The sequence below is a fragment of the Maniola jurtina genome, chromosome 20 (assembly GCF_905333055.1).
Source record: "Maniola jurtina chromosome 20, ilManJurt1.1, whole genome shotgun sequence".
NCBI classification, from domain to species: Eukaryota; Metazoa; Arthropoda; class Insecta; order Lepidoptera; family Nymphalidae; genus Maniola; species Maniola jurtina.
The window spans coordinates 5,684,010-5,710,788 of record NC_060048.1 but is presented as its reverse complement, the minus strand read 5'-3'; the positions used below and the strand labels follow the sequence as shown (position 1 = coordinate 5,710,788).

At 35.2% G+C, this 26,779-nt stretch overlaps 1 protein-coding gene across 5 annotated transcripts in view; it reads left to right on the top strand.

Annotated features, from left to right (window-relative positions):
* The window catches only part of LOC123875464 (Down syndrome cell adhesion molecule-like protein Dscam2), a 227,211-nt gene that overhangs the window by 36,932 nt on the left and 163,500 nt on the right, over positions 1–26,779 (top strand). For all 5 annotated transcript variants that reach the window (XR_006798144.1, XM_045921300.1, XM_045921302.1 and 2 more), the window contains exon 2: positions 4,819–4,868. Coding sequence is in view for 4 of the 5 variants with exons in the window: in XM_045921300.1 (XP_045777256.1) it covers positions 4,832–4,868 (37 nt within the window). In the remaining variant the exon portion in view is untranslated. The remainder of the gene's footprint in view (positions 1–4,818; positions 4,869–26,779) is intronic.

Sequence of the window (26,779 nt, the reverse complement as noted above, 5' to 3'; positions counted from 1 at the left end):
AGTAGGTCAGATGAATCTGTTTCTAATAATTTCAAGTAGGATTTCTAGATAAGTCAAAACATATAACAAAAAGTGAATATATTAGTATAAATCATTTTAGATGATTTTCTCTTGGTGTAGTTTGTAGGAGAGGCAAATCAAAGAGCTGTCATAATTCTGCTCACATGAGATATTTATATCCACTTTAGATAAATAGATTACATATGTACCTTGTGCTTAGACGCAAAATAAGCTCATTCATACGTACAAATTATTTACTCATTTATTATTAGATTGTCAGATACGAAAAAGATTATACCTATTTAGTTTCTTTTCTGTATCCACAGGGATTACATTAATTAGGAAAAGTAATTAATTATTATTTGTTCCGTAAACATCCACTGTTTCCCTTAAGAAATGAGTACCTATTACGTGAATGGCTTCAATGCCATGCGAAAAAAAGTATTTCACTGTAGCCTGAGGGTTTTCGGCTGATGACGTGATGGTAATCTAAATATATATAAAAGGAAAATGTGACTGACTGACTGACTGAATGATTTACCAACACACAGCTCAGACCACTGTCTAAGGGAAAGGGAAATTTAAAGGGAAGGCGAATAAGAAGAGATCTAGGCCATAATGTATTTTTAAGAACCTCATAATAGCAATTTGTTAAATAATAATGCGTGTGGTCAATTTGTGGCGTGAGTGTGGCGTCAATTTGTTAAAAAATAACAATAAATAATTATCCGAAATGAAGTAGACTAATTTTTTATGCAATTTTTGCACTATACAGAACTCGACTTAAAAAATGGCCAAGTGCGAGTTAGTCTTGTACACGAAGGATTCCGTACCATCGTACACGAAATAACACTTTTTTCTTTTTATTTTTTGTTTTTAATTTTTTTGTTATAACGGCAAAAAGTACACATTCTGTGAAAATGCTAACTCTCTGCCTATTACGATATAGGGGATAATATTATAGCCCGGTGACAAACAGATGGATGGACGAACGGACAGACAGCGAAGTCTTAGTAATAGGGTCCCGTTGGCACTTTCGGGTACGGAACTCTAAAAATTATCCTCGGGAGCTTTAATAACTAGAACAAATCTGTAAAAAACTAGAACGGATGATTGAACTACATTGAAGTTGAACTACTTTCAATTCCGCAGTTTCTTGAATCAATAAGAAAAAATGGAAGCACGGGTTAATATTGAGACTGCAAATTAAAAAAAGAAATATTCTTTCTTTCATAGTTTTCATTTGATCGCTCCCAATCCTATTAAACGAGTGGGTTTGAATACTACGTACCTAGTGATCATTTCTAACATTTTTTGCTTTGTTGAAGTAAAGACCTAGCTTCTTTTAGATTCCATAAATATCCTAGAATAATGTGCTAGGTTTTCAAGTGCGTAGGTAAGTACATACTCCAGACATTAAGCTTATTGAAGTGTTTTTAGATCTTAATTATATGACGGACCCGTAAATATAAAGTCTAATTCTTTCAAATTATTTTCTTTGGAATAGTATTAGAAATGCATTGTCAGACAGTATCGTGGCAACCCCCTGCAGGTGTCTGGCAGAAGGTTGGATCGAGGAGACTTTGACTTCGTTCGGACTTAATTAATGAACGATTCGTCCGAACGAAGTCAAAGTCAAAGTCAAAGAACGGTACAGATTTTTATGCAAAACGTAACTAGTTTTCGTTTCGCCAAAAGTCGTTTTTAGGGTTCCGTACCCAAGGACTATTACAAAGACTCCGCTTTCCGTCCGTCCGTCCGTCAGTCTGTCCGTCCGTCCATCAGTATGTCAGCGGACTGTATCTGTGTGATCAGATTTTTCAGTGTCATACCTACAGTTATCTGACCCATTAACACAGTTCCAAGTTGAATAATTACAACATACAAAACTGACGCATGGTTTCCCGGACATTGCTAACATATGCTGCTACGACATCGACAAATTAATATTAACGATGATGAATATAGCCTCACTGAGCTGAGTATAGGTCCTGTACATAAGCTTAGCACATATCTTTTGTAGACACATTTCTACGTATAGATGCGAGAAACTAAAAAAGTGAGAGTCAAAGCCTGTCAATAAAATTGTCGAATATGTAAGATAATTTATGTAATGGTGATAATTAGATATTGACGTAAATGGAAGGGTTCCAAACGCGCCCTGGTCTGAGACAAACCCACAACAAATTCGTTCGCATATTCTTTTTAATATCATCATTCCACAATATCAGTTCATTAGAATTACAAGTATCAGACTGTTGAAGCAGCTATATTCTTTAGCATCTCTTTTGATCATTAGCACCGTTCTAAATTGAAATCTTCTTATTACAATATCGATTCGTGTCATTAAGAGCACATGTGGCCTTGCCTCTATGCGGTCGTATTAGCTTTAATGACATTAAAATGTGCAGGCTAAGTACCTACTGATTTTCATTTAAAACGTGTCGTCTTTAAACAGCTTACAATAAGGAAGACTTTCGTTTGGTATTGCTGACGTATTGGTACAACATTATGCCACTCCCCATATTATGTGGAAAAACAAAACGTTAAAATTAAGTTTTATAGTTAACAAAAATTACACATGGTGTCGAATAAAGAAACTCTGATGTTGAACTAGCTCATGATGGGACTCATGGACTTTTTACTTACTATACTACTTTGACTTACTTTAAGTACATACTTACAGCAAGTAATTATTTCATCAGCACACGTGGTTGCTTTTTCTCCTAGCTTAGTATACAAATACCGGTGTACTGAAATAAAATATAGCCTATGGAACTTCTGGATAAAGTAACTTTCTAATGGTGAAAGAATTATTAAAATCAGTTTAGTCGTTTCAGAGTTTATCGATTACAAACAAACAAATGTTTACTCTTTATAATATTAGTAGTATATTGGTCAAGCGTAAACCTTTAAAAGTTATTTAGGTGCACACAATCACGATTGGCCATTTTTTTAAATTGAATCCTAAACCAGTAGGTACTTCATAGCAATTTTCTCTAACTTTGACCCGTTAACGCAATTCTAAATTGAATTAATCGCGACTTTACGATATAAGCTTTACTTATTTCATAGCCCCACTGTCATTGAAAGCACTTGCCACCTTACCGCTGAGTCTCGGCGCGGTGAAATTAACTTTAATGACTATAATGTGAGAGAAAAGTGATTTTGAATCAGAATATGATCACTTTGGAAATTAAATTAAACGTATTATTTTTTAGTAGGTAGAGGTACCTATTTTTGACCCAAGTTCTCTCCAATATCAATCACCAATCTGCCACGGACCTGCAAATTGTTATTATAGAACTAGCTTCCAAGTTCTGTGATATATCAAAACTATATATTCAAGGGTTTTTTTTTTATTCTAATATTTTTAAGGGGCTTTTATAGGTGTCCTATATGCCAGCCCCATCGGTACAATCTAAATTAAAATTAAATTAGGTATATACCTAAAACTACAACAATTTGAGAGAATCACTAACAAATTCAAACACTTTCACTGTCGAGACGCTCAAAGGTTTGTTTAAAATACAGTTGAAAATACCAATATTCATAAAATTTAAATTTAGTTCACACATTAGTGTTTCTCTCAAATTGTGATTCCGAACACATGCCAGTACCAAGTGTGAGACATCATCTACGTTACCACATACTTCACAATTGGGAGAATCCCTTTTCCTCATTAAATGTTTAAACTTGCCTAACGGCACGTGTCCAGATCTAAGTCTAAATGCTATAACTAACTTAAAGTAAATTCCTCAAAAGCCGGCAATGCGTTGGCGGTTTTTTTGGTGCTACAAATATTCACGTAGGTAACCAGCCTGCTTATTTTTCACAAGCTCCCCGAGGGTAATTTTCTGGGTTCCGTACTCGATGGGTACCAACAGAACCCTATTCCGCTGTCCGTCCGTCCGTCCGGCCATCTGTCTGTCTGTCAGCGGACTATGTTACGTAATAGGTAGAGAGTTGATCACAGAATGTGTTTTGCTGCTATTATTGTTTAAATATAGTTAAAAAAAAATAAACAAAATGTTATTGTGCTTTCGAATTATTTCTGTATGAGTGAGTTGCTTCAAATCAGCGATGTCCCGGTATTTAAGACAGCAGAGGCTATTTCTATTACCTATTTAATTTGAATTCTGTGATCTTAATCGTCAAAGCGCCTGTAAAGTAGGCCTTCATGAAATTAACTATTTTACTTTAAGTAAAATTAAATAGCTGATTAGCATTCCATTCGTACTTTTCCCAAGTTACTAGACACAAGTGTAAATTAAAAAATTTCAACACCCCCGACCAGTGAAGGTTACAGTAACTAGAAAAGAGCTGATAACTTTCAAAAACCAAAAACTTGGAGTTTTCCAAACATTTTCCAAAACATCATTTTCAAATAAATAATAATGTATATCTAGGCAACGTCCATCTTGACAGCTTGACATTTGTCAATTGACTTAATATTAAGAACCTAACGGTTATCTAACCTTCTTTTCTACAAGAAAACTAGAAAAGAGCTGATAACTCTTAAACGGCTGAACCAATTTTTTTGGATTATAGCTAAGAACACTCTCGATCAAGCCACCTTTCAAACAAAAAAAACTAAATTAAAATCGGTTCATTCGTTTAGGCGCTACGATGCCACAGACAGATACACAGATACACAGATACACAGATACACAGACACACAGATACACAGATACACAGATACACACGTCAAACTTATAACACCCCTCTTTTTTGGTCGGGGGTTAAAAATAGAGAATAAGTTGGTGAAATAAACTTTCAAACAAAGTAAACCGAATTAAAGTGTGTTTTTCTTTACAGGAAACTTCGAAAGATGAAGCTCTGTACATATTTACTGCTGAGTTTCTTGGGTAAGTTACCATTTATTTAACTTACGAATAAGTAAGCACTTTTTTATTATTCCTTTATTATAGTTCTTAATTAAATTACTTATTGATATGTAAGTTCGTGTGTGAATTGTGTGACAAAAAAGTTGGGTCTCATTAAATTTCGCCATAGTTTATTATTTAGCGAAAATTGATAAACAATTCACGTCATCTCTAGTTGACCCTGAACCCTCGAGTTAAATTATTTCGTTTTCAACCCTCTGGAATTATTTGCAAACTGCGGTAATAAATTCCGGGCCTCAGGGATCTCTATATCTTCGGACATAGATCTCTAGAGCTCGAGGCATCGCTGTTATTCCTAACTCGCTTGCATGGTCAGTTTTAAAAATTTACTAACAAAAGTATGCTACAAAATATAGCTATTTTTATGACAATCATTGAGGGACCATAAGTTTGTAAAGTAAATACCCTTTTTTTCTTACCTTGTTCCTAATATAAGTTGATTTAAGGCTTTTAAAATTTTATGTTAGACTAGATGGTGCCCGCGACTTCGTCCGCGTGAATTTAGATTTTTAAAAATATCCTTTGGAAACTCTTTGATTTTCCGGGATAAATGTCGCCTGTCAAATTCTGGGACGCCAGTTACCTCTGTACCTTTCATACAAAACGGTTAAGCTGTTGGACCGTGAAAAACTAGCAGACAGACAGACACACTTTCGCATTTATAATATTATATATTTATAAGTATGGATTTTTCTCTCTGTTTTGCTTGCATGCTTCGATTCGAGTCAATTTGTATCTATCTCAGTTCCAACTTTTTGAGTGAATGTATCCCCAGTAACTCTGGCTTTGCCTTATTTGTTTCAAACTGTTCACTGAGTTTTGCGTCATACAGGTAACTAAAAAATAGGCCACCTATTGCTTGACATCATCGAAAGATCTTTGGCCTTTCAATGCTAAATATGAGTTATATTCAAATATTATCCAAAACAAAATGTTTGGCCATTAAATATCCTGGGATTACCTTGGCGATTTAGAAATTCCGTTCGTCGCATTTATTGGATTTTTATTTAATTTCGTATTTTTATTACCTTTTAAAGACTAAAGTATTCCACAAATGAAGTTTCCGCTTACCGCGTACCGGAGCATACCGGAAAAGTTCTGGATATTTGTTCTTATGGAGCCACGCAGGAATTTTCTTATGAAAGAATATTGCTCAGGGAGTTTTTCGATTTCCTCTTATTATTTTATGAACAGACGATGCTATTTTCATTATATCTATCTACAGTTTTTAACCCCCGACCCAAAAAGAGGGGTCTTATAAGTTTGACGTGTGTATCTGTGTATCTGTCTGTGGCATCGTAGCTCCTAAAAGAATGAACCGATTTTAATTTCGTTTTTTTTTTTGTTTGAAAGGTGGCTTAATCGAGAGTGTTCTTAGCTATAATCCAAGAAAATCGGTTCAGCCGTTTGAAAGTTATCAGTTTTTTTCTAGTTACTGTAACCTTCACTTGTTGGGGGTGTTATAAATTTTTAATTTACACTTGTTGAATGTTATATTGGCATTCCATTATTTGTTCAGTACCAATTAAATTTTGTAATGGACTAGATGAGGCCCGCGATTTCATCCGCGTGGATTTAGATATTCAAAAATCCCGTGAGTACCTACTTTTTAATTTTGCGGGACCAAAAGTAACTTATATCCTTCCTTTGGATGCAAATTATTTCTTTATCTTCCTTCATGGATGGACCGTGAAAAGCATTAGACAGATACTTCCACATTTATAGTTTTAATAGGGATATATTTTCAGAAATTCAGCACAAGCAAAGCCGGAGTGATTCAGCTAGTATTAAATAATATACATTCAAGTTACACAAGACATTACACGAGCTTCCAGCTTCCGACCAAAATTGCCTTAAATTTTTAAAGCACTTAGCTAAGACTTTGAGCAAGTTCCAAACTTCACCAAGGATTTCGCTGATCCTGTAATCCATACACTCAATTTCTCATAGACTCCTACTCGGCTGTGTGAAAATGTGTGTGCTTTTCTTGTTCAAAAGATCCTATATATTTCTTTATGTTTTTAAGAAACGTAGGTAATATTCCGACAAAATATACCTAAATGTGTAGGTACAGTTTCGAATATGTAAATAATGGCGTTTTAGTTTAGAGATATCTCTAGTGCTTGAAAGCTTTTATATTGAGGAACTTTTATTTTGCTGTAGTTCTAACACAAACAGTGCGAAATATCTGTTTCGCGGCCTTTGCAAGTTGCGACGTTTTTTGCCGATGAAAAAGCCGTGAGAAAGCGTTGCCACACTGATTGTGCTAAGGCTAATTAGTTAAGGGTTACCATTAGGCACATTTTATTTCATTTGTTATTTGTCTTTAAACTAAATTGACTAGGCTAAATCTAGTGTAAACCTTTCCATGGGGAGCATTAGGGAGGGAAATAATTTAGGCCTGTCAATTTGGTTTAGGGATTGTGTACAACCTAATTAGCTACTCATGCTACTTCTGACCACAACTAAACATTAGAGTATTCGCATCCTTTTCTTACTAAAGTAATTTGAAAAGGACAGACTCTGTTTGACAGGTTTAAATTTAATTTAAGACTGTCAAACTTCGTGACTTATGTGCCAGTCGTGAGCCTATTAATAGAGTGCACTAAAATTATTTAGGGTCTGTAAATTTAAAATTCATTTCCCGTCCTTTTTTAGCAATAAGTACTGAAAAGAAAAAGATGCAGATACTCTAAACTTAATTTAGAGAAATATCAGAATCGAGTAGGTACGAGTAGGCACAACTCAAGTTTCAAACTACGCGTCGCGTATAGGTAGGAACTCTCGTACATTGCGAATGTGAGTCGGAAAAAGCTCTTCATTACAATGCAAACCACAACGCGAATTGTTTAACCACTTCGAGATTGGAGTAGGTTGGTTACATTACGGTCGTAGCGTAATTTAACCGAATTTCATTTCGGAACAGACGCATGGAATTTCCAGTTGCAGTCGTAAATCAATTCATTATTATTTATTTTACGTAACATTACTATATAATTAGGGTTCCGTAGGTGACCGAAGGGTGCCAGCGAGGGAGACCCTATCACTAAGCCTCCTCTGTCTGTCCGTCCGTCGTGTCTGTCAAGAAAACTTATAGGGTACTTCCCGTTGACCTAGAATCATAGAGAGGCAGTTAGGTAGGTCTTATAGCACTAGTACAAAGGAAAAATCTGAAAACTGAATTTGTGGTTACATCATGAAAAAAAATGTGTGTTAAAATTCAAAGTAAGATACCAAGTGGGGTATCATAATATTATGAAAGGGCTAATAATTGTACATTCTAAAATAGTTTTTTATTTATTTTTATGCTTAATAACGAAAGATACGAAAATTTGAACAGTGAATGATAGTATATTTTAATATTAATATTCATGTTAACCAAATGCTACTATAATTTCATGAATTCAAGCCTTACATCCGTTTGGTGCGTGAAATTGTGGAATGTTTGCATTGAAGTATTTACCTACAGTGAATTCCTAATGGCTAATAGGCTCATATCAATTAAGGCCAAATATGCACAGTCAAAATTTGCATAGATGCCGTATAATATTGGAATTGATTAAGAAAACCCTGCTTAGGTTAAGCTTTTAATCACCCACTTATCTAATCTTATTCGCCACCAAATGGATAAAAAGTTACAAATAACTGTAGAGTCTCTTCGTCCATCTGTCTGTAAGCGGGCTGATCATAAGCCGTAGGTACCTAATACGTTGAGAGTTGAAATTTTCAGAGACTCAGTAGGTATTTCAGAGACTCAGTAGGTATTGCCGCGATAACATACATGTATAAAAATAGTTAAAAATTTCAAAATGATTACCATGCAAAAATAAAATAAAAGTAAGTACGGTTGGCCCCAGAATTCGAGTAGCAATTCCGCGAAACTGTTGCTTCAAAAACCTGTCGCACTTATGACCTTCTTCTATAAACACACCACACATACCTAACGCATGCGCATAACCGTGCCACGCGAATATGATCATTAAGGTGATATACGACTTACGGTCTTTGACTGTACATAGTGTTATAATCTTTTGTATGGTAGTACGGAAGAGCCGGCAAGAAAATTAGCGTCACTCTTTTGAAATCATAATAAATAAGTATCAATAGGTATTTAGCCTCTGACGACCTTATCTACAGCCTTAATTTTAGTAGATATATTCCAAAATAATATAATTATTCTTGCCAATCAGCGACTCTCCTATTTAGTTATGATATACGAGAACTTGAGTAAACATAGAATATGATATTTACATGTGAAATTTTGGACACGTAAGGATAACATTACATGAATACCAGATTGGAAACCGCCCATGCGTGGAACCGTGGAATATTTGCTTTGAAGCATTTGTTATGAATTCTAAATAGGATAGATCATATTATTTATTACGATAATAAACGGAAAGCGGGTAATTTTCTAGTAATAGAGTATCAATATCATACTAAAGCCAAAAACGAATGTGTGATTTGTGGTATCGTAAAAAGACACTGGATTCACCTACTCGAGATGAACGATCGAAAAACTTTGTATTCAATAACTCAAAATTTAAAAAACCCCCGACACAAAAACCTCTAAGTATAAAAAAACTAGAAAAGAGCTGATAACTTTCAAACGCCTGAACCGATTTCCTTGAATTATAGCTAAGAACACTCTCGATCAAGCCACCTTTCAAACATAAAAAACAAAATTAAAATCGGTTCATGACGTTTACGAGCTACGATGCCACAGACAGATACACAGATACACATGTCAAACACTCCTGTTTTTGTGTCGGGGATTAAAAACCGTTTACGTGAATAAAGATTTCAGCAAACAGACGGGCCTTTGTAGCTCATTTATTATACGAATATAATGCATGTTTGAGTTGAGTTAGCTTCCTTAGGGGCTGTCAGCCTGGAGCAAGTTTGTTTCTGGTTTGTAGACAGTTAGTGAATTTTACGCGCGGCTGCCGACACCGGCGAGATACACCTATTGAGGAATATCTACTCGCTATTTCTACTTGATTTAGTTTATAGTTCGCTTTCAAGTAGACAGGCTGTGAGCGTAAATTGGTACAACTTCGGTATTGAATAACATGTAATAGTACAATTGATATATATACAGGGTTTAACCAGAACGATAGCAAAAACTTAGCGTTACCGAATTATAGCCACCAAGCCCATTTAATATTGGTTCGTTCTACATTGCATTTTATTGAGTGATGTTAAAATATTTTTTCATGAAAAACTTCAATGGATTGAAAATAAATGACAAAATATGAGCTCAATGGCTATCATTAAATATTAGCGGAGTTAGCGGATCAGTAGGTTGCTGGTCATTGAACCGTCGCTTTTCGATTCTGATTTTTAACAAAGAGGGGTGTTATAAGTTTGACGTGTGTATCTGTGTATCTGTCTGTGGCATCGTAGCTCCTAAACTAATGAACCTATTTTAATATTTTTTTTTTTTGAAAGGTGGCTTGATCGAGAGTGTTCTTAGCTATAATCCTAGAAAATCGGTTCAGCCGTTTGAAAGTTATCAGCTCTTTTCTAGTGTAACCTTCACTAGTCGGGGGTATTATAAATTTTTAATTTACACTTGTTTGAATGTATGGATCCAGTAGAGTTCGAGAAAGTAAATACACTAAAAACCTATTTCTAATAAAAAAATACTTGTACATGACAAATGTACGGAAAATCAAGCTGTTTTTTACAAGTCGGTACATTGCACCTCAGAAGCAATAAATCTACTTTACTTTTTTGACAGAAACTCGCTAGATTTCAAGAACATGTGTGTACTTTTTGAAAGCTCAAAGTCGGTGCTCATGAATAAGAAAGTTGTCACGGTAAAGTTTATTTTCAAGCCTCCTTAGATTTACTCTCGGAAACTTTTATGGTACATAGACTATAGATGTACCTACAATAAATATCGAACTAACGGGGAATCACTTGCTCTACTGACCTGGAGTAAATTGGTGTTTACAAATCACACTAATATTATAAAGGAGAAAGTTTGTATGTGTGTGTGTGTGTGTATGTTTGTTACTCTTTCACGCAAAAACTACTGGACTTATTGGGTTGAAATTTAGAATGGAGATAGATTATACCCTGGATTAGCACATAGGCTACTTTTTATCCCGGAAAATCAAAGAGTTCCCACTGGAATTATAAAAAACCTACATCCACGCGAACGAAGTCGCGGGCATCAGCTAGTCTCAAATAAATTTGATATTGAATTCGATAGCTATTTCAATAAAATGGACATAAGACAAGTAGGCACGCTGGAAAAGGTAGCCATGAAAACTGACAGTTGCTCCTAAAACAGGCCAGCAATCGCAAGTCCTGCGTAGAAACTTGTATGAAACAGAATAAAAAAAGATCAGTGGATACATTTATTTCAATTTTTTGCACTTTTTATCATATTCGCCATAGATTTTCCATGAAAAGAAAAATGCAAATGCTTTATTGTTGCCAAAAATAAGTACCTACCTAATATCACAATTATTGTACAGGGAATCCTGAAATAAGTTTGGAAAACCTGTACTTATTATCATCACAAACTTAACAAGAACTACAAAATTTTAAATCAGCATGAATATGCTGTATGTGTGTAGGTATGTTGTGTATATTATGTGTGTGTGTGTGTGTGTGTGTGTGTCTGTGTGTGTGTGAAATTTATGATTCCATATTATTACCATTATATGTGTTCGGCTAAACAGAAAACATGTCAAGCATTCATCAAAATATAATTGCCTTTAGCTACATACTAACTCAGAAAGTTACAAGGGAGAAAAAATACAAAGAAGAAAAAATGTATACATTTCTTTGGCAAGGATAACAAGTCTCTGCAAAGCCTTGGTAAGAAAGCTTTGTTCAAGTTAGCCCGACGAAGGTTCTTATGCGCCTTCCATAAAGCATGACTTACCAAGTACGGTCCCAACTTCTAAGCAAAAACATGCCTAAAATATGCACAGTTTTGATAGATATTTTTCATACTAAGCTTAAAATTAAACTTTTGTCTATACCTACCTTGAAGAAAGTTCGATTTTTAAAACCCTTTGCCTAGGTTCAAATTACTCTGTGCTCTACTGGTGATATATGCTTCTTTAGACTAGACTATAATTATTATAACTGTTCAGATATTGAATACAACCATGATTAACCCATCGCCGGCTCACTACAGAGCACTGGTCTCCTTTTAGAGTGAGAAGGGGTTTGGCCATAGTCTTGATAGACTTAGCCAGCACACCGCACTTAGCGTGATCGCTGGCTAAGTGCGGATTGGCAGACTTCACAAACCTTTGAGAACATTATGGAGAACTCTCAGGAATACAGGTTTCCTCACGATGTTTTCCTTCTGCGCCTGGGATCGGACCCCCGACTTCCAATTAGTAGGCGGACGTCCTAACCACTAGGCTATCATAGTTTGTAGAGAATAGAAAAAGAATAAAATGTACACGACTCTATTATTTCTACACTAATCCTACATTAGTGGGATATATCCTATATACTACCGATACAAGTATTATAACATGTTTTGTTTGAGCATAAATGGGAACAAAAAGGGGTTCTACCAAGTGTTTGAACCCTCTATGGTACTTAGTAGATGTGACATCAAAGTCTCCCTTTGACATTGAAAGTCCGCTGACAATGTAACATGCAAAGTCCCCTAGTTCCTGACTAGAGTATTTAGTACCTGCCTATCTATTGTAAGAAATGGGACGTACATAGATTCTTTGTAGAGTTAATCGCATATAAAGTCCAGTAAAGGCGTGTAAAAGACCCTAAAAGACCTAAGACTAGTCGTAGTAGGAGTAGAAGGTCTACTTACCAAACTTAATTGTAAACACAAGTTAAAATCATACTTTCTTAACAAATTGTAACAATGAAAAATTAAATAGAACAATTATATTGTAACATTACCTTAGCGCAGTGTGGAACGACCTCCAGCCCGCTGCAGCTGGACCGATGACCTCAAGAAGGTGGCGCGGAGCGGGTGGATGAGGAAGGCGGAGGACCGTGTTTGGTGGCGTGCTCTTGGAAAGGCTTATGTCCAGCAGTGGACGCATACAGGCTGATGGATGGATGGATTACCTAGTGCTTCTATAAGTAAATAATGTATATTAAGTATATTTTACAGAAACACTATACCCTATTGAATGATTAATGGACGGAATGCCACTTGCCACGCATCAATAGTAAACCTTAGTGGTTTTTGTTGTGTCAAAAGCAGACTTCTTAAACATTAAATACTAGATAATTAAAAAAAAAATTATTATGATGGTGATGATCAAATTGAAGGATCTTAGCGCCATTTCACCAACAGCGTTTACAAATTAACTGATACATGGTGAACGGAGCCTTTACTATACTAAACTTAGTAAGTGAGTATGTATCTCTATTAGAAGCAGCCTGTTGCAGTCAACGGTAATGATTCGTGAAAGCTAAATGACACGCTAACGTCTTAAATCTACTTTGTGTTGTTTAAACTGTCTGCTCCGGAACCTTAAAGCCGTAATTTCCTGTTATAAATGGTTCGTAAACAGATTGTTTTCAACAAGAATTTCGCCTGTTTACTCTATTTCTTGAAAGGCGTAAATGGTATTAAAAGAATTCCGAGTCTCGTAATAGTGTTTACAGAAAGGATTGATATTTTAAATCCATTGATTAAAATACAACGGTTTCTTCAAGCTACTCAACAGTGGTTCACTACAGTGATAGTATTTTTAAAGTTTCTCTATATTACGTATTGTATAATATGAGTTTACTATTACTATGTACTATTACATATTTGTTGATTAGAATAAATTTCAATTTTCAATGATTCTTCTATGATTTCAATCAATATTGTATGATTTTCCTAAAATAATGTTCGTTTGCATTTTATCTGCTTAAATTTTTACAATAATAAATAATATGTTTCTAATAAGCCTATTTATATCCTAATCCTAACCCTATTAATATATATAAATGTGAAAGTGTGGAAGTTTGGATGTTTGGATGTTTGTTACTCAATCACGCAAAAACCACTGGACGGATTTGTCTAAAATGGAATGGAGGCAAGTTATACCCTGGATTAATATAAGGGCTACTTTTTATTCCGGAAAATCAAAGAGTTCCCGCGGGATTTCGAAAAACGGAAATCCACGCGAACGAAGTCGCGGGTATCAGCTAGTACATTTATAAAGAAATATAGACATTTCTTATCCTAAATACATCAAACAGTCAACCTATTTGCGTCCACTTCTGGACATCCCAAGAGCGCCACCACACCACACATGGTCCTTCGCCTTCCTCATCGACTCACTTGCCAAAAGTTACTTAAGTGTATATTTTCATAGATTAGATAAACTAACTGACTGATATAAATGAATGTTCATCTTAAATCACTGGATACCTGAAATTCCACCCGGGCGGGTCAGTTTATGATAAACTAGATATAAAGTAAGCATAAACCAAGTTTAATGCGAGATCAGCTAAATCCTACCTATCCTCGGTATAGTTGAAGACTTTCACAAAGTCTAAGCTAAGTGCTTTAAAAGTTTAAGCCAATTTTAGTGTGTAACTTAAAACGTGACACATCGTTAGCTTATGTAAAACTGGCTTTTATTCTGTAACTAGCCGATGCCCGCGACTTCGTTCGCGTGGATGAAGGTTTTTAAATTCCCGTGGGAACTCTTTGATTTTCTGGGATAAAAAGTAGCCTATGTGCTAATCCAGGGTATAATCTATCTCCATTCTAAATTTCAGCCCAATCCGTCCAGTAGTTTTTGCGTGAAGGAGTAACAAACATACACACACACACACACACACACACATACACACACACACATACAAACTTTCTCCTTTATAATATTAGTGTGATTTGGTTGTATAATGGGCTAATTCGTATAGCTGTCGTAATTATTTAGTATATTTTTATCTTTAACTGCGATAAAATATTTTGTAGGAAACATTATCTCAAGTTGGTGTTGGTTTTACAACATTTTGCTTCTTTCCTTTTATCTTAATAACGCTATAAACTTGTTTAACGACAAACAAAAAGATTTTTTATATAGAAGGGCGGTAGAAACAAAATCAGTTGCGGACTTAAGTAGATAAGATAGAGAGGCCTTTATGCCAAATATATACAGGTTGCAACAAGTGTAAATTAAAAATTTATAACACCCCCGACGATCCAAAGTATCTGAGTTTTCCAAAACGTCCATCTTGACAGCTTGACATTTGTCTATTGACATAATATTATGAACCTAACGGTTATCTAACCTTCTTTTCTACAAGAAAACTAGAAAAGAGCTGATAACTCCTAAACGGCTGAACCAATTTTTTTAGATTATAGCTAAGAACACTCTCGATCAAGCCACCTTTCAAACAAAAAAAAAACTAAATTAAAATCGGTTCATTCGTTTAGGCGCTACGATGCCACAGACAGATACACAGATACACAGATACACAGACACACAGATACACAGACACACAGATACACACGTCAAACTTATAACACCCCTCTTTTTGGGTCGGGGGTTAAAAATACGTAGGGGAAGGTATAATATACAGTACCGTTAATATTTGTTAAATCCACATACTTTGATTTTTATAATAAAGACGATCTATCTTTAGTTGTGGTTCTCTAAAACCCCGTGTTCTTTTGTAGTTGAACTCAATTGCTCCTTCCTATACTCTATAGTTCTCTCCTTATGTTTGAACCATCTATATAAATGGAAAAAGCCTAACATACCCGATCGGAAGTGAACACCTACCGTTACTAGCATAAAGAAATTGAGTAAAAGATTGGCCTTATCGGAAACGTGTGCGAGACAAAATTAAATTGTCATACCTTGAGATCGCGTTTCAACTTCCAAGTTATTCCAACAGGGTTTCATAAAACGTTGCTCAGATGGCATCCAATAATATGCACATAATTCATACAAGTGTAAATTAAAAATTTATAACACCCCCGACAAGTCAAGGTTATAGTAACTAGTCCAAAGTATCTGAGTTTTCCAAAACATCATTTTCAAATAAATTTGACATTTGTCAATCGACATAATATAATGAATCTAACGGTTATCTAACCTTCTTTTCTACAAGAAAACTAGAAAAGAGCTGATAACTTTTAAACGGCTGAACCAATTTTTTTGGATTATAGCCAAGAACACTCTCGATTAAGCCACCTTTCAAACAAAAAAAAGTAAATTAAAATCGGTTCATTCGTTTAGGCGCTACGATGCCACAGATAGATACACAGATACACAGACACACAGATACACAGATACACACGTCAAACTAATAACACCCCTCTTTTTGGGTCGGGGGTTAAAAATTAAATTGTCATACCTTGAGATCGCGTTTCAACTTCCAAGTTATTCCAACAGGGTTTCATAAAACGTTGCTCAGATGGCATCCAATAATATGCACATAATTCATACAATAGCAACGTAGAACATATTCCGATATATTATGTAACAGATTGTGTTTGTATCTACGCGATTTTCACACGTGACTAAAAACGTGTTAACATTGAATCGGATCATATTATTCTACACACCTGCAGCGCCTATCCTTAAGCGAAATGTGCTACTTATTTGCTTTTGTTTACAGAGTTTAGGTTTGTAGAATTTGAATCTTAGTTACAGATATTTACCAGAGGCAGGCAGGTTACTTTGCGAAAGTGCATAATAGATAAGATAGGTGCGTAATAGGTCAGCGACTGAAAACTGTTGTCGGTCACCGGTAGTTCCATTGAGATATATGTAAACAGCTACTTGCCAGTTGCTGCAACAGTAGCTCCATCTGCAAAGCGCCTTAGAAGTAGGTAAAACTTGAGTTAAATTACATTACTTCTACGAATCGTGCCTTACCCACTTGCGGTATACTAGTACTACCTACTCTTACTTACATAATACACTCATCTTACAGAATATGATAGTTACAAAGAATTAATTTACCGTACTAAGGTCTTTCAGATCGAGGTAGGAGTACTTATTTGGAAATTAAAGTACCTACTGTATGGCATATTATAAGCCACATAGGTATTAAGGAATTCTTATTGCCTTTAAAAGAGTACAGGCCTTGGAAACATATAAGCGGATTATTATTATAATTCATTTTACAGGCTTTATGTATCCATAGGTAATTTCCTATATTTAACGTTTTAACTTCTATTTCTTTACTTTTTCCTTTGCATGAAGGCATAAGGTACAAAATTATAACCCTTAACGCTACATAATGAATTAGGGAAAAACATATCCGATTTCTAAAAAGAACGAAGGTTTATTACTTAGAAGTTTGCAACTTTACTAACAAAAGTTAACGGTCTTTTCAGAATTTGTTCGCTTTGTTTCAGAACACTCACTTATCACAATTATATAAGGGCATAAGTGCGATCCCAAAATGGCTATAAAGTCCCTATTTGTGTTAGGGACTCTTTGACTAGCGAAGGAAAGAAACAGCTGGGTGATCTCTCGTGCATTTTCTTTTTCCTACTTTCTTATACGCCTAGACTAAAATGAGTTATTGATGTACATCCCTATTAGAGGTTGATTCTTCCCAAATCGATCCCTATTTCAATAGACTTCACAGGGCTCTCTCCGTCACACGTTTCATACAATCGTAGTTCCCATTTCATTTGAATATTAAGCAACCAAAGTCCTTGAAATTTTGCAGACATATTCTAGAAACTAATATCTGTGTCTGTGGTGTTTTAGATTTTTCTAAAAATATGTAGTTTTAAAATTACAGGGGCTCAAAGATTTGTATGAAAATTTTTAAGAGCGCGTAACTTTGAAACCGAATATTTTAACAGAAATCTGGAAAACCACAGACATAGATATTAGTTCCTAGAATATGTCTGCAAAATTTCATGGACTTCGGTTGCTTAATATTCAAATGAAATTGGAACTACGATTGTATGAAACGAGTGACGGAGAGAGCCCTCTTAAAAGAGCGAGAAAGCAAATATTTTATAAGAGTTAAAGAGTTAAGGGGGCGGTATATACCAGGCATAATTTCAAATCTAGAGATGGCGATACACATTGTATCGGCATCTCTCTTAGACGCCCCTGAACCGGTTGCGAATCGCCACAGTGTAGATTAATCAGTATCTTTTAAATGTAGGATGTTTACCATCCTGCACATGTGCATAAATGCACGCGAGTGCACCATTTTAATGTACAGAGTAAAAGCTTGAATCAAATAAGTTTTTGGCTAAGGTATTTAGTTTTACGTCGTAAGAATAATGAAAACCGCAGTAAAGGTACAAGAACGTCTCATAGGAGTAATGTAATGGCTTAAACTGTTATCTCTACTACGAAAGCGTGTGGCGAATGCTAATTTAGCCCGCAATGTTCGTATGCTTGCATTGTACTACTTTATTCTAATTATTATTTTTAAACTACTTAATAAACTTTAACTTAAGAATTTGAACAAAGCACATGCAATTTTACTGTAAAGTACGTATAGGTTGCTACAAGTAAAAATCACAACCTAATATCACAACCTAAACCTAACAAGTAAACTAATGAACCGATTTTAATTTTGCTTTTTTTTTTTGTTTGAAAGGTGGCTTGATCGAGAGTGTTCTTAGCTATAATCCAAGAAAATCAGTTCAGCTGTTTGAAAGTTATCAGCTCTTTTCTAGTTACTGTAACCTTCTCTTATCGGGGGTGTTATAAATTTTTAGTTTACACTTGTTATCATAAAATATTGCCAGTAAGTACAGCCAAAAATAAGAAAAGTCATAAAACAGAATTAATGAATAGACTTTTACAAAAAATATTCTTTCAAAGAAATAATATTTAATACAATTACGTTTATATCATACAAAACGGAAGGTGTTTTATGAAGTTACAAAAATTAAAGAAAGCTAAACGTGACTAGAATAAAGTGAATAAATTAATTAACTTTGCGACCTCGTTTAATTACTTTTTATAATTGCTCACACAAAAATAATAAGATTACAAAGCTGCTTAATTTAACTAAAGCTATACAAAGCTTGTCTATTCAAGAACTACTTCCGCAAAGTAACGCCTGATTCTATCCAATATTCAAGAACTTTTTTAATAATTAATTAATCACTACCCATATTATAAATACGAAAGTGTGTTTTTTTGTTGGTTTGTCCTTCAATCAAGTGATAGACTATGGTCAACCCCCCTTCTGAGAGGAGACTCGTGCTCAGTAATGAGCCGGCGATGAGTAATTAATCATGATGATCCTATCAAAATAGGTACATCTCTGATGATTTTTGATCGAGCTTTGCGCAGTATATTAGTTGGAGTATACAATGATGTCTGTCTATTGCTTTCTGCGCTCGCAAATAAATAACCCAAAAATTTACATAACATTAGAGCTTCTTTGTAAAATTATATTTCAAAATAATATTATGTTTAACCTCGCAGACAAAAGAATCGTTCTAATTTAACCAGTCAAAAAATGCATGTTAAAAAGAGTACCAAAGGAGTTGGCGTTTCCCTTTGTAAGTTTATACGTTAAATTGTTTTGTACCTATTTACTTAGTCTATTTGTGAAAATATTAGTACAGTAGTAGTTGTATAAGTGGTTATTTTGTACCTAATGAATGATACTTAATTAATTTTATTGACAATATGTACTTAATCGGCTGCTATATAAAAGGTTTTGTGAAAACTTTCCATTAGAATCTAAATATATCACTAATATCTAAATATATCTAGATATAATAATAATAATCTAAATATATCTAGAAAAGAAGACACTCATTAAGTAATTGACTCGTTAATTTACTATTGCACGTTACACCAACCTCTTTCCAAGCATTATATCCCTATCATACAGGTTGCATGGAAGAGATCGAACTAAATGATAAAAACGCCTTAAGACCCTATTTGTAAATATCTTGTTATAATATTATGTTATATACATATACATTTGAATGTAATTAGGAGCTTTTACTTACTAACGCCCAGCCCAAACCCTAGGACAGTAAAAAATTGATCGAAATTCGTACGGTAGCAATTCCTCATCCTCTCTGGCGCAGTGGTAAGCGCCGTGGTCTTATTAGTGGGAGGACCCTAAATTTTATGATTTCTGAATTTCTGGTCTGGTGGGAGGCTTCACCGTGGCTAGTTACCACCATACTAGTAAAGCCGTACCGTCAAGCGATTTAGCATTCCGGTACGATGCCGCGTAGAAACCAAAGGAGTACGGGTTTAATGAAAACTGTCATAACCCTTCCAGATTAGTCCGCTTCCATCTTAGACTGCAACATCACTTACCACCAGGTGAAATTGCAGTCAAGGGCAAAATTGTTTTTGAAAAAAAAATACTTAGCATTCTATAAGTCAAATCATGGTCGTTTTATAACAATCGGTTAAATCAATACATAAACTGCCTAACTGGCGTTTGTCATTTATTTATCTGGCTGTTTTGATACAGGCTCACTACTACTTTTAATAGAATTTCTAGTTAACAGGGCTCTCTCCGTCACTTACTCCATACAATCGTAGTTCCAATTTCATTTGAATATTAAGCAACCAAAGTCCATGAAATTTTGCAGACATATTCTAGAAATCTGTGCCTGTGGTGTTTTAGATTTTTCTAAAAATATGTGGTTTTAAAATAACAGGGGCTCAAAGATTTGTATGTGAATTTTTAAGACCGCGTAACTTTGAAACCGAATATTTTAACAGAAATCTGGAAAACTACAGACATAGATATTAGTTTCTAGAATATGTCTGCAAAACTTCATGGACTTTGGTTGCTTAATATTCAAATGAAATTGGAACTACGTTTGTATGGAGCGAGTGACGGAGAGACCCCGAGTGGAGTTATTGAAGTGGTACAATAAAATAAAGTTTTTTTTCATGGACAGAGACAACTTCCGATGTACGCTTGGCGATATTTATGTTCTAAAATAGTATACACCAGTTTTGAACACAACTTTATTTCTGCGAACTTCCCGGAAACTTGTTACGGAGTTAAAAACATGTGTCGGGGCAAATGTTTGCTGGTGCACTTGCTACCTACTTTATGTACCTAGTTGGATCTAGTTTCTATATCAAAATCGACTATCTGAATTTCTGTACAAAGATGTACCTACTTATCTACTAAGTACTTATCAATTTTTGAATTATCGTCTACTCGATTTTATCTCTCAAAATTCTTTATTATTTATAACCTGGCTAAATAATAAAAAGGAAATAAAGTAAATATTATTATTATGGCAGTTTCATTTAAACCCATGTACCCTGATCGGGGTCTACACCGTATACGGCCTCGTTGAGGAACTCTTAATCGCTTAGCGAAACCTTTATAGGAAAAGGAGTATTATAGGAGAAGTAGAGATTATATTTATATCCTGGCGCTTCTATATTTGAGCATCTGCATGAGTTTAAATACTGAAACAGAAGCCATTTAGTAATTCATTCTTATTTACATAACCTATATACTTTATTTATACTCATATATACTAATACAGGGTACAATAATTATCATGAAAATAAAGATTGTACTTTAACTAAGCACATTTTAATCCGAATTTCAAGCGGATGAGAGCCGTGGGCAAAATCTATGTATACGAAAACAGTTATGTCAGTTTATCCCTAGGTTCAAGCTTCGCGAACTCAATTTAGTTATCACCTGCGCCCCACTAAGTGACATTGTGCAACTAGCCGTAATTGGATTCTGATGTCGCCACCGAGTTGGGACAAGTTTTAAACCTATTGGAAATCTGTTGGACCGGAACTTTTAAAGTGATTTAATCGGTTATTTAGCCAATAAGTTCAGGAAAGGGGATAGAAAATGATAAAAATTTCATTAAGAAGTAAAACTACTCATATTTTACTAAATCCATCGAGACATTCTACACGTATGTAAATAACAATTAAATCAGCAATGGGTGCAATAAGCTAATTTAAATCTTCAACTAAACATACAAGATGTAAACAGAACGCTAGCAAAAACTTAGGATTATTATTATACTACTAAACATAACCCAATGCCAATAACCATTTGCCTTATCTTGTAGTTTTAGTGATTTAGTTTTTTCAAACCCGCAATGTATAGCGTGCAAAGCTCAGATCTATGCCTCACCTAAGACGCGGCATTGACTCCAAGTAGCCTATTTACGTAATGTTCGTTGACGTGTAGCGTCAGTCAGATGTTTTATTTGCAATATATTGTGAACTTTTGGACAGTACAGGATATTCGGGTTTTTTTTTGTGGTACATTATCAGTAATCATCAGTACTATCGCCTGTCTTCGAATAAATGAACAAATTATTTGTTTTTGGAACTCTATTGTAAAACGTAGACACATAGTTTTATGTATCCTAGTAAAAAGTTTCATGGGAATTTCCACAGAGGTAACTTGGATCATCTAATTATACATAATTTAAATACCATAATAATATTATATTTCTTCACTACCTAAGAAACTATTATATTCCCAAAGAAACCTAAATGGATATTACAGCAGATTAATAAGCAATGATGTGAGACAAGCAAATCATGAATGGCGTTTCCATACCTAGTATATCTTTTGCGATTTAAAATCTCTGTAGGTATATACCTACTCGTAGTATAAAAAAGTCGTATTCCGCAATCTGAGTTCGTTTTTATGTTTTTCCTTATCTTTTGAACTGCTACGTGGAATTCAAATAAGGCTTAGCCAAACGAACAATGCTCACGACACACAAAAAAAAAATCCCTTTTTATGCATTCAATATGCTTACCTTCTTTAATTTATTTCTTTGCCTACTTAATTTAATGGTGAATTAGCGTCTGGAACTGTCGTAATTTATTTATTTTTTGATTTATTTCTTTTATTTATTATTTTTTACTATTATTTTTTGATTGCAAACACATATTCTACCATTACATGAGTAACGTTGACAAAAATTGAATAAAAAGTTGTAAGTATTTCGTAAATAGGGTTCACAGGGACCGCCGATGACAGCTACATGATAAATGCCCCCATCGGACACGGATATCACCCACTTTTCAGTAATCGTATCAATCATTTTTCACACGAATTCCTGTAAATAAGCGACCCGTGCTCACGACACGAAAAACATAATTATAATATTTTTTCCTCTTCTTATTAATTCGGGGAAGATATTTTTCACACTTGAAAAACTAAAACCCGACTGCGATCATCATAATAAACGCAGAAATATTATAGTGAAATTGGTTTTATGTCGCTTGGTATATTTTAATGTTGTACCTAGTACATTTATATTCATGAAAACTCAGAATATTCTCCTCTTTCATTTGATACCCTACTCTACACAATAGCAAAAAAATATCAGACACTCCCACTTTTTAGGTCAATTTTTTTCGTATAAAATTGTAGCCTATGTCACCCGGACCTTTACAACAAATCAATTGACGCCTCATTCATTAAAATTGGCCCAGTAGTTTAGGCACTACGGTGAAACACACAGAATCTGGATACAAACATACATACATACATACATACTTACATGCATACATACATACATACATACATACATACATATATACATAGACTGCTAAAATCATAACCCTTCCTTTTGCTTTGCCGCAATCGGGTAATAACATTCTTAATGTACGTTATTTTAAAGTTTAAATACAAAATATGCTTCTTATTTGTAAGTAAGTATATCAGTTTCAGTATCACTGTTCATTAAAAAAAAATCTCTTATTGGGACTTTTAATTAGACTGAGTAAGTATCACCCGTATAATGGGGAGGTATACAAGCGAGATTATTTACAAAGAGAAGTACTCAATTCCTTAAGTAAATAACAGCGCCTCATACATTACTGTGTTGCCCAAAACTAGTTCACTATTTAGACAAAGCCTGCTAGTGCTTACATGAAAATGTGGAACCACAACATGACTTCCAAAGGCAGCTGTTTAAAAGCGGAGTTTCAAACTTAACACAAACTGAATAACAATCGAGTAGCTTTTTGTTTTTGAAATCAGTTTATTAACTTTCAAATGTAGGTAGCTACTTACCTATATTTTAGCGAAACACAAAATTGAAGTTAGGGCTATAAATTATTGTTTGTGCATGGTTATCGAAAGTTTACAATAAATGAACGAATAAATTAATTATTTTGTTGTCACAGTTTGCATGTTGCGACATTGTATAAAGTTAACATAACTTCTGTCTTTTGTTATAAATTAACCGGCTGACTCGCAACTGCTTAGCACGGGTTACGTATTCTATTTATTTTATAATATGAATTCTTTATCCTTATACAAATTATTCCCGCGACTTCGTCCGCCTGGATTTGGTTTGTTAAAATTCCCGTGGGAACTCTTTGAATTTCTGGGATAAAAGTGGCTAATATTCTTCGTGCCTATGTCCTTCCCCGGGATGTAAGCTTACTCTGTATGAAATTTCATCAAAATCGATGAAACTGTTGGGCTGTGAAAAGCTAGCAGACAAACAGACTGACAGACACTCACATTTATAATATTGTATGTAGTATGGATTGTTGGTTTGTGAGTTTGTATATATGTAGGGAGTAATCTCTGGAACTGATAGCTCCGATTCTAGAATTTTTTTCACTAATAGATAAGTTCTACACTATCCCCGAGAACCATAGACTATAAATTATACGAAAAAAAAATGAAAAACGCTGGTAGTGGATAAATCCAATCAAAGTATAAGCATACCAGAAGTGAACCTCAATAAAAATATAAGAAAGAATAAATATAACCCTTATTTGCATGATTAAGGCTTGAAACTCAACAAAACTAAGTTAGCGCAATAATAGCAGATTGATAAAACACGTCCGCACACTAAGATCGACCGAACAAAAGTGAGTCGAACTCTCGCAGGCCACTTTCAAGATAGTTTTCCGAGGTGGCGCCACCGTTGCGTTCCTAAAAACATTACCAACAGATGCCACGTGACTTCCGTTCAAAAGCGCGGCAAACATGTGCGATAACACGGCCGTCCTGTGCACGCCTCCGTCCCTGGATGGCGTTTATGTCTGGTGCAGTTGCTGAGAACAAAAACAGCAATAAGAAAATTTGATTTGGCTATTTTCCGAATACCAAGACGTGGCCTCCAATCCACTATCCCATCAACGGCCAGCAACCGGAGGTCCACATGTCCCAAATTCCAATACGTGGCCTCCAATCTACTATCCCATCAACGGCCAGTAACTGGAGGTCCACATGCCCCAAATTCCAATACGTGGCCTCCAATCTACTATCCCATCAACGGCCAGTAACTGGAGGTCCACATGCCCCAAATTCCAATACGTGGCCTCCAATCTACTATCCCATCAACGGCCAGCAATCGGAGGTCCACATGTCCCATATTCCAATACGTGGTCTCCAATCTACTATCCCATCAACGGCCAGCAACTGGAGATCCACATGTCCCATATTCCAATACGTGGCCTCCAATCTACTATCCCATCAACGGCCAGCAACTGGAGATCCACATGTCCCGTATTCCAATACGTGGCCTCCAATCTACTATCCCATCAACGGCCAGCAACTGGAGGTCCACATGTCCCAAATTCCAATACGTGGCCTCCAATCTAGTATCCCATCAACGGCCAGCAACTGGAGGTCCACATGCCCCGAATCCCAATACGTGGCCTCCAATCTACTATCCCATCAACGGCCAGCAATCGGAGGTCCATCCAACAAGAACTTCGAGAAATTTAACCAATTAAACAAAGGGATGTACGAGCTACTTGTATATCTGATACGTAGACTTATTCTGAACTGTTCCATCGGCGGCCAGTTCATCTTACTATAAATCTTAACTTCTATTGTAATTGATTAATTCTACACGATTAAATACCGTCACAACTTTTATCTTCGTACCGATATACAAATTTGAAGTATAATGACATAAAAGACATTTAAGATAAGGTAAAAGTAAGTCTCATACTAGGTACTTTAAAATAATATCAATCAATCCAAGAGCCATAAGATGCATTAAAATGGTATTATTACCTGACAACATCTTAGGCCATCTCTAAACGCTTGACACACACGTCATCCAGTTTTAACCAGGGGTTCATATTGAATAAACTAAATAAATGCAATCCTTTATATATTTAGATACAACCTTTTTCATTTTAGGGAACCAATATAATAACTAGATTCTTTCCTATGATTTATCCACAGCAAATGGCCTATCTCGTCATGATTCACTCTAATCACTTGCCAAATACAAGTCATAGGAATGACCCATCTCCCATCATATTCAGTCCGTCGGTGGGTATATTTTATTTTCTAACAACTCAGTCATAAATTTTTTTTTTTTAGCTCGGCTTGTCCTGATCTTAACAATGTCTTAAGAGCAAAAGAACATTCGCATTTAATACGATTCTAATAAAAGTACTAACGGAAATCTAAAATTAAAAATGAGACTGACTCGATTGAAATCTTTTTGGCTAAAGAAATTCACATGTATATGTATAGTATACACAATATAAGCAATTCCCTTTTATGAAGTAACAGAAGCATTATTAAAAACATAAGTATATATCACTGGTAACAGGCATTATTGCCTTTCTCAAAGCGTTGAATGTGCCTACGTACCAACACACTGGCTTGCATATCTCACGAGATCAAGTCTAAGTCGGTATGTGAGTAAGAGTTACTCACTGTGCTCGCAACTATTCAAAGAAAGTGCCTCATACTACAACACATACCGACATCATGAACACAAGTAAAAACAAACTGGAATGGTCTTACCAAACAGCATAAACAAACGCTTAGCAGCACTTATCATATTGCCTCATGAGACAGGCAGCAGATCTCACTGATACGCCACGATGAGGTACCACGTTTTGCAGCAACGTGCGTGGCGTAGCACCACAGCACTATCAAGATGTCACGGCTAGTGACAAGCCTCGCATCCGCGTGGAATGCGCAGTATTACACCGGAAATTTCAAAGAAA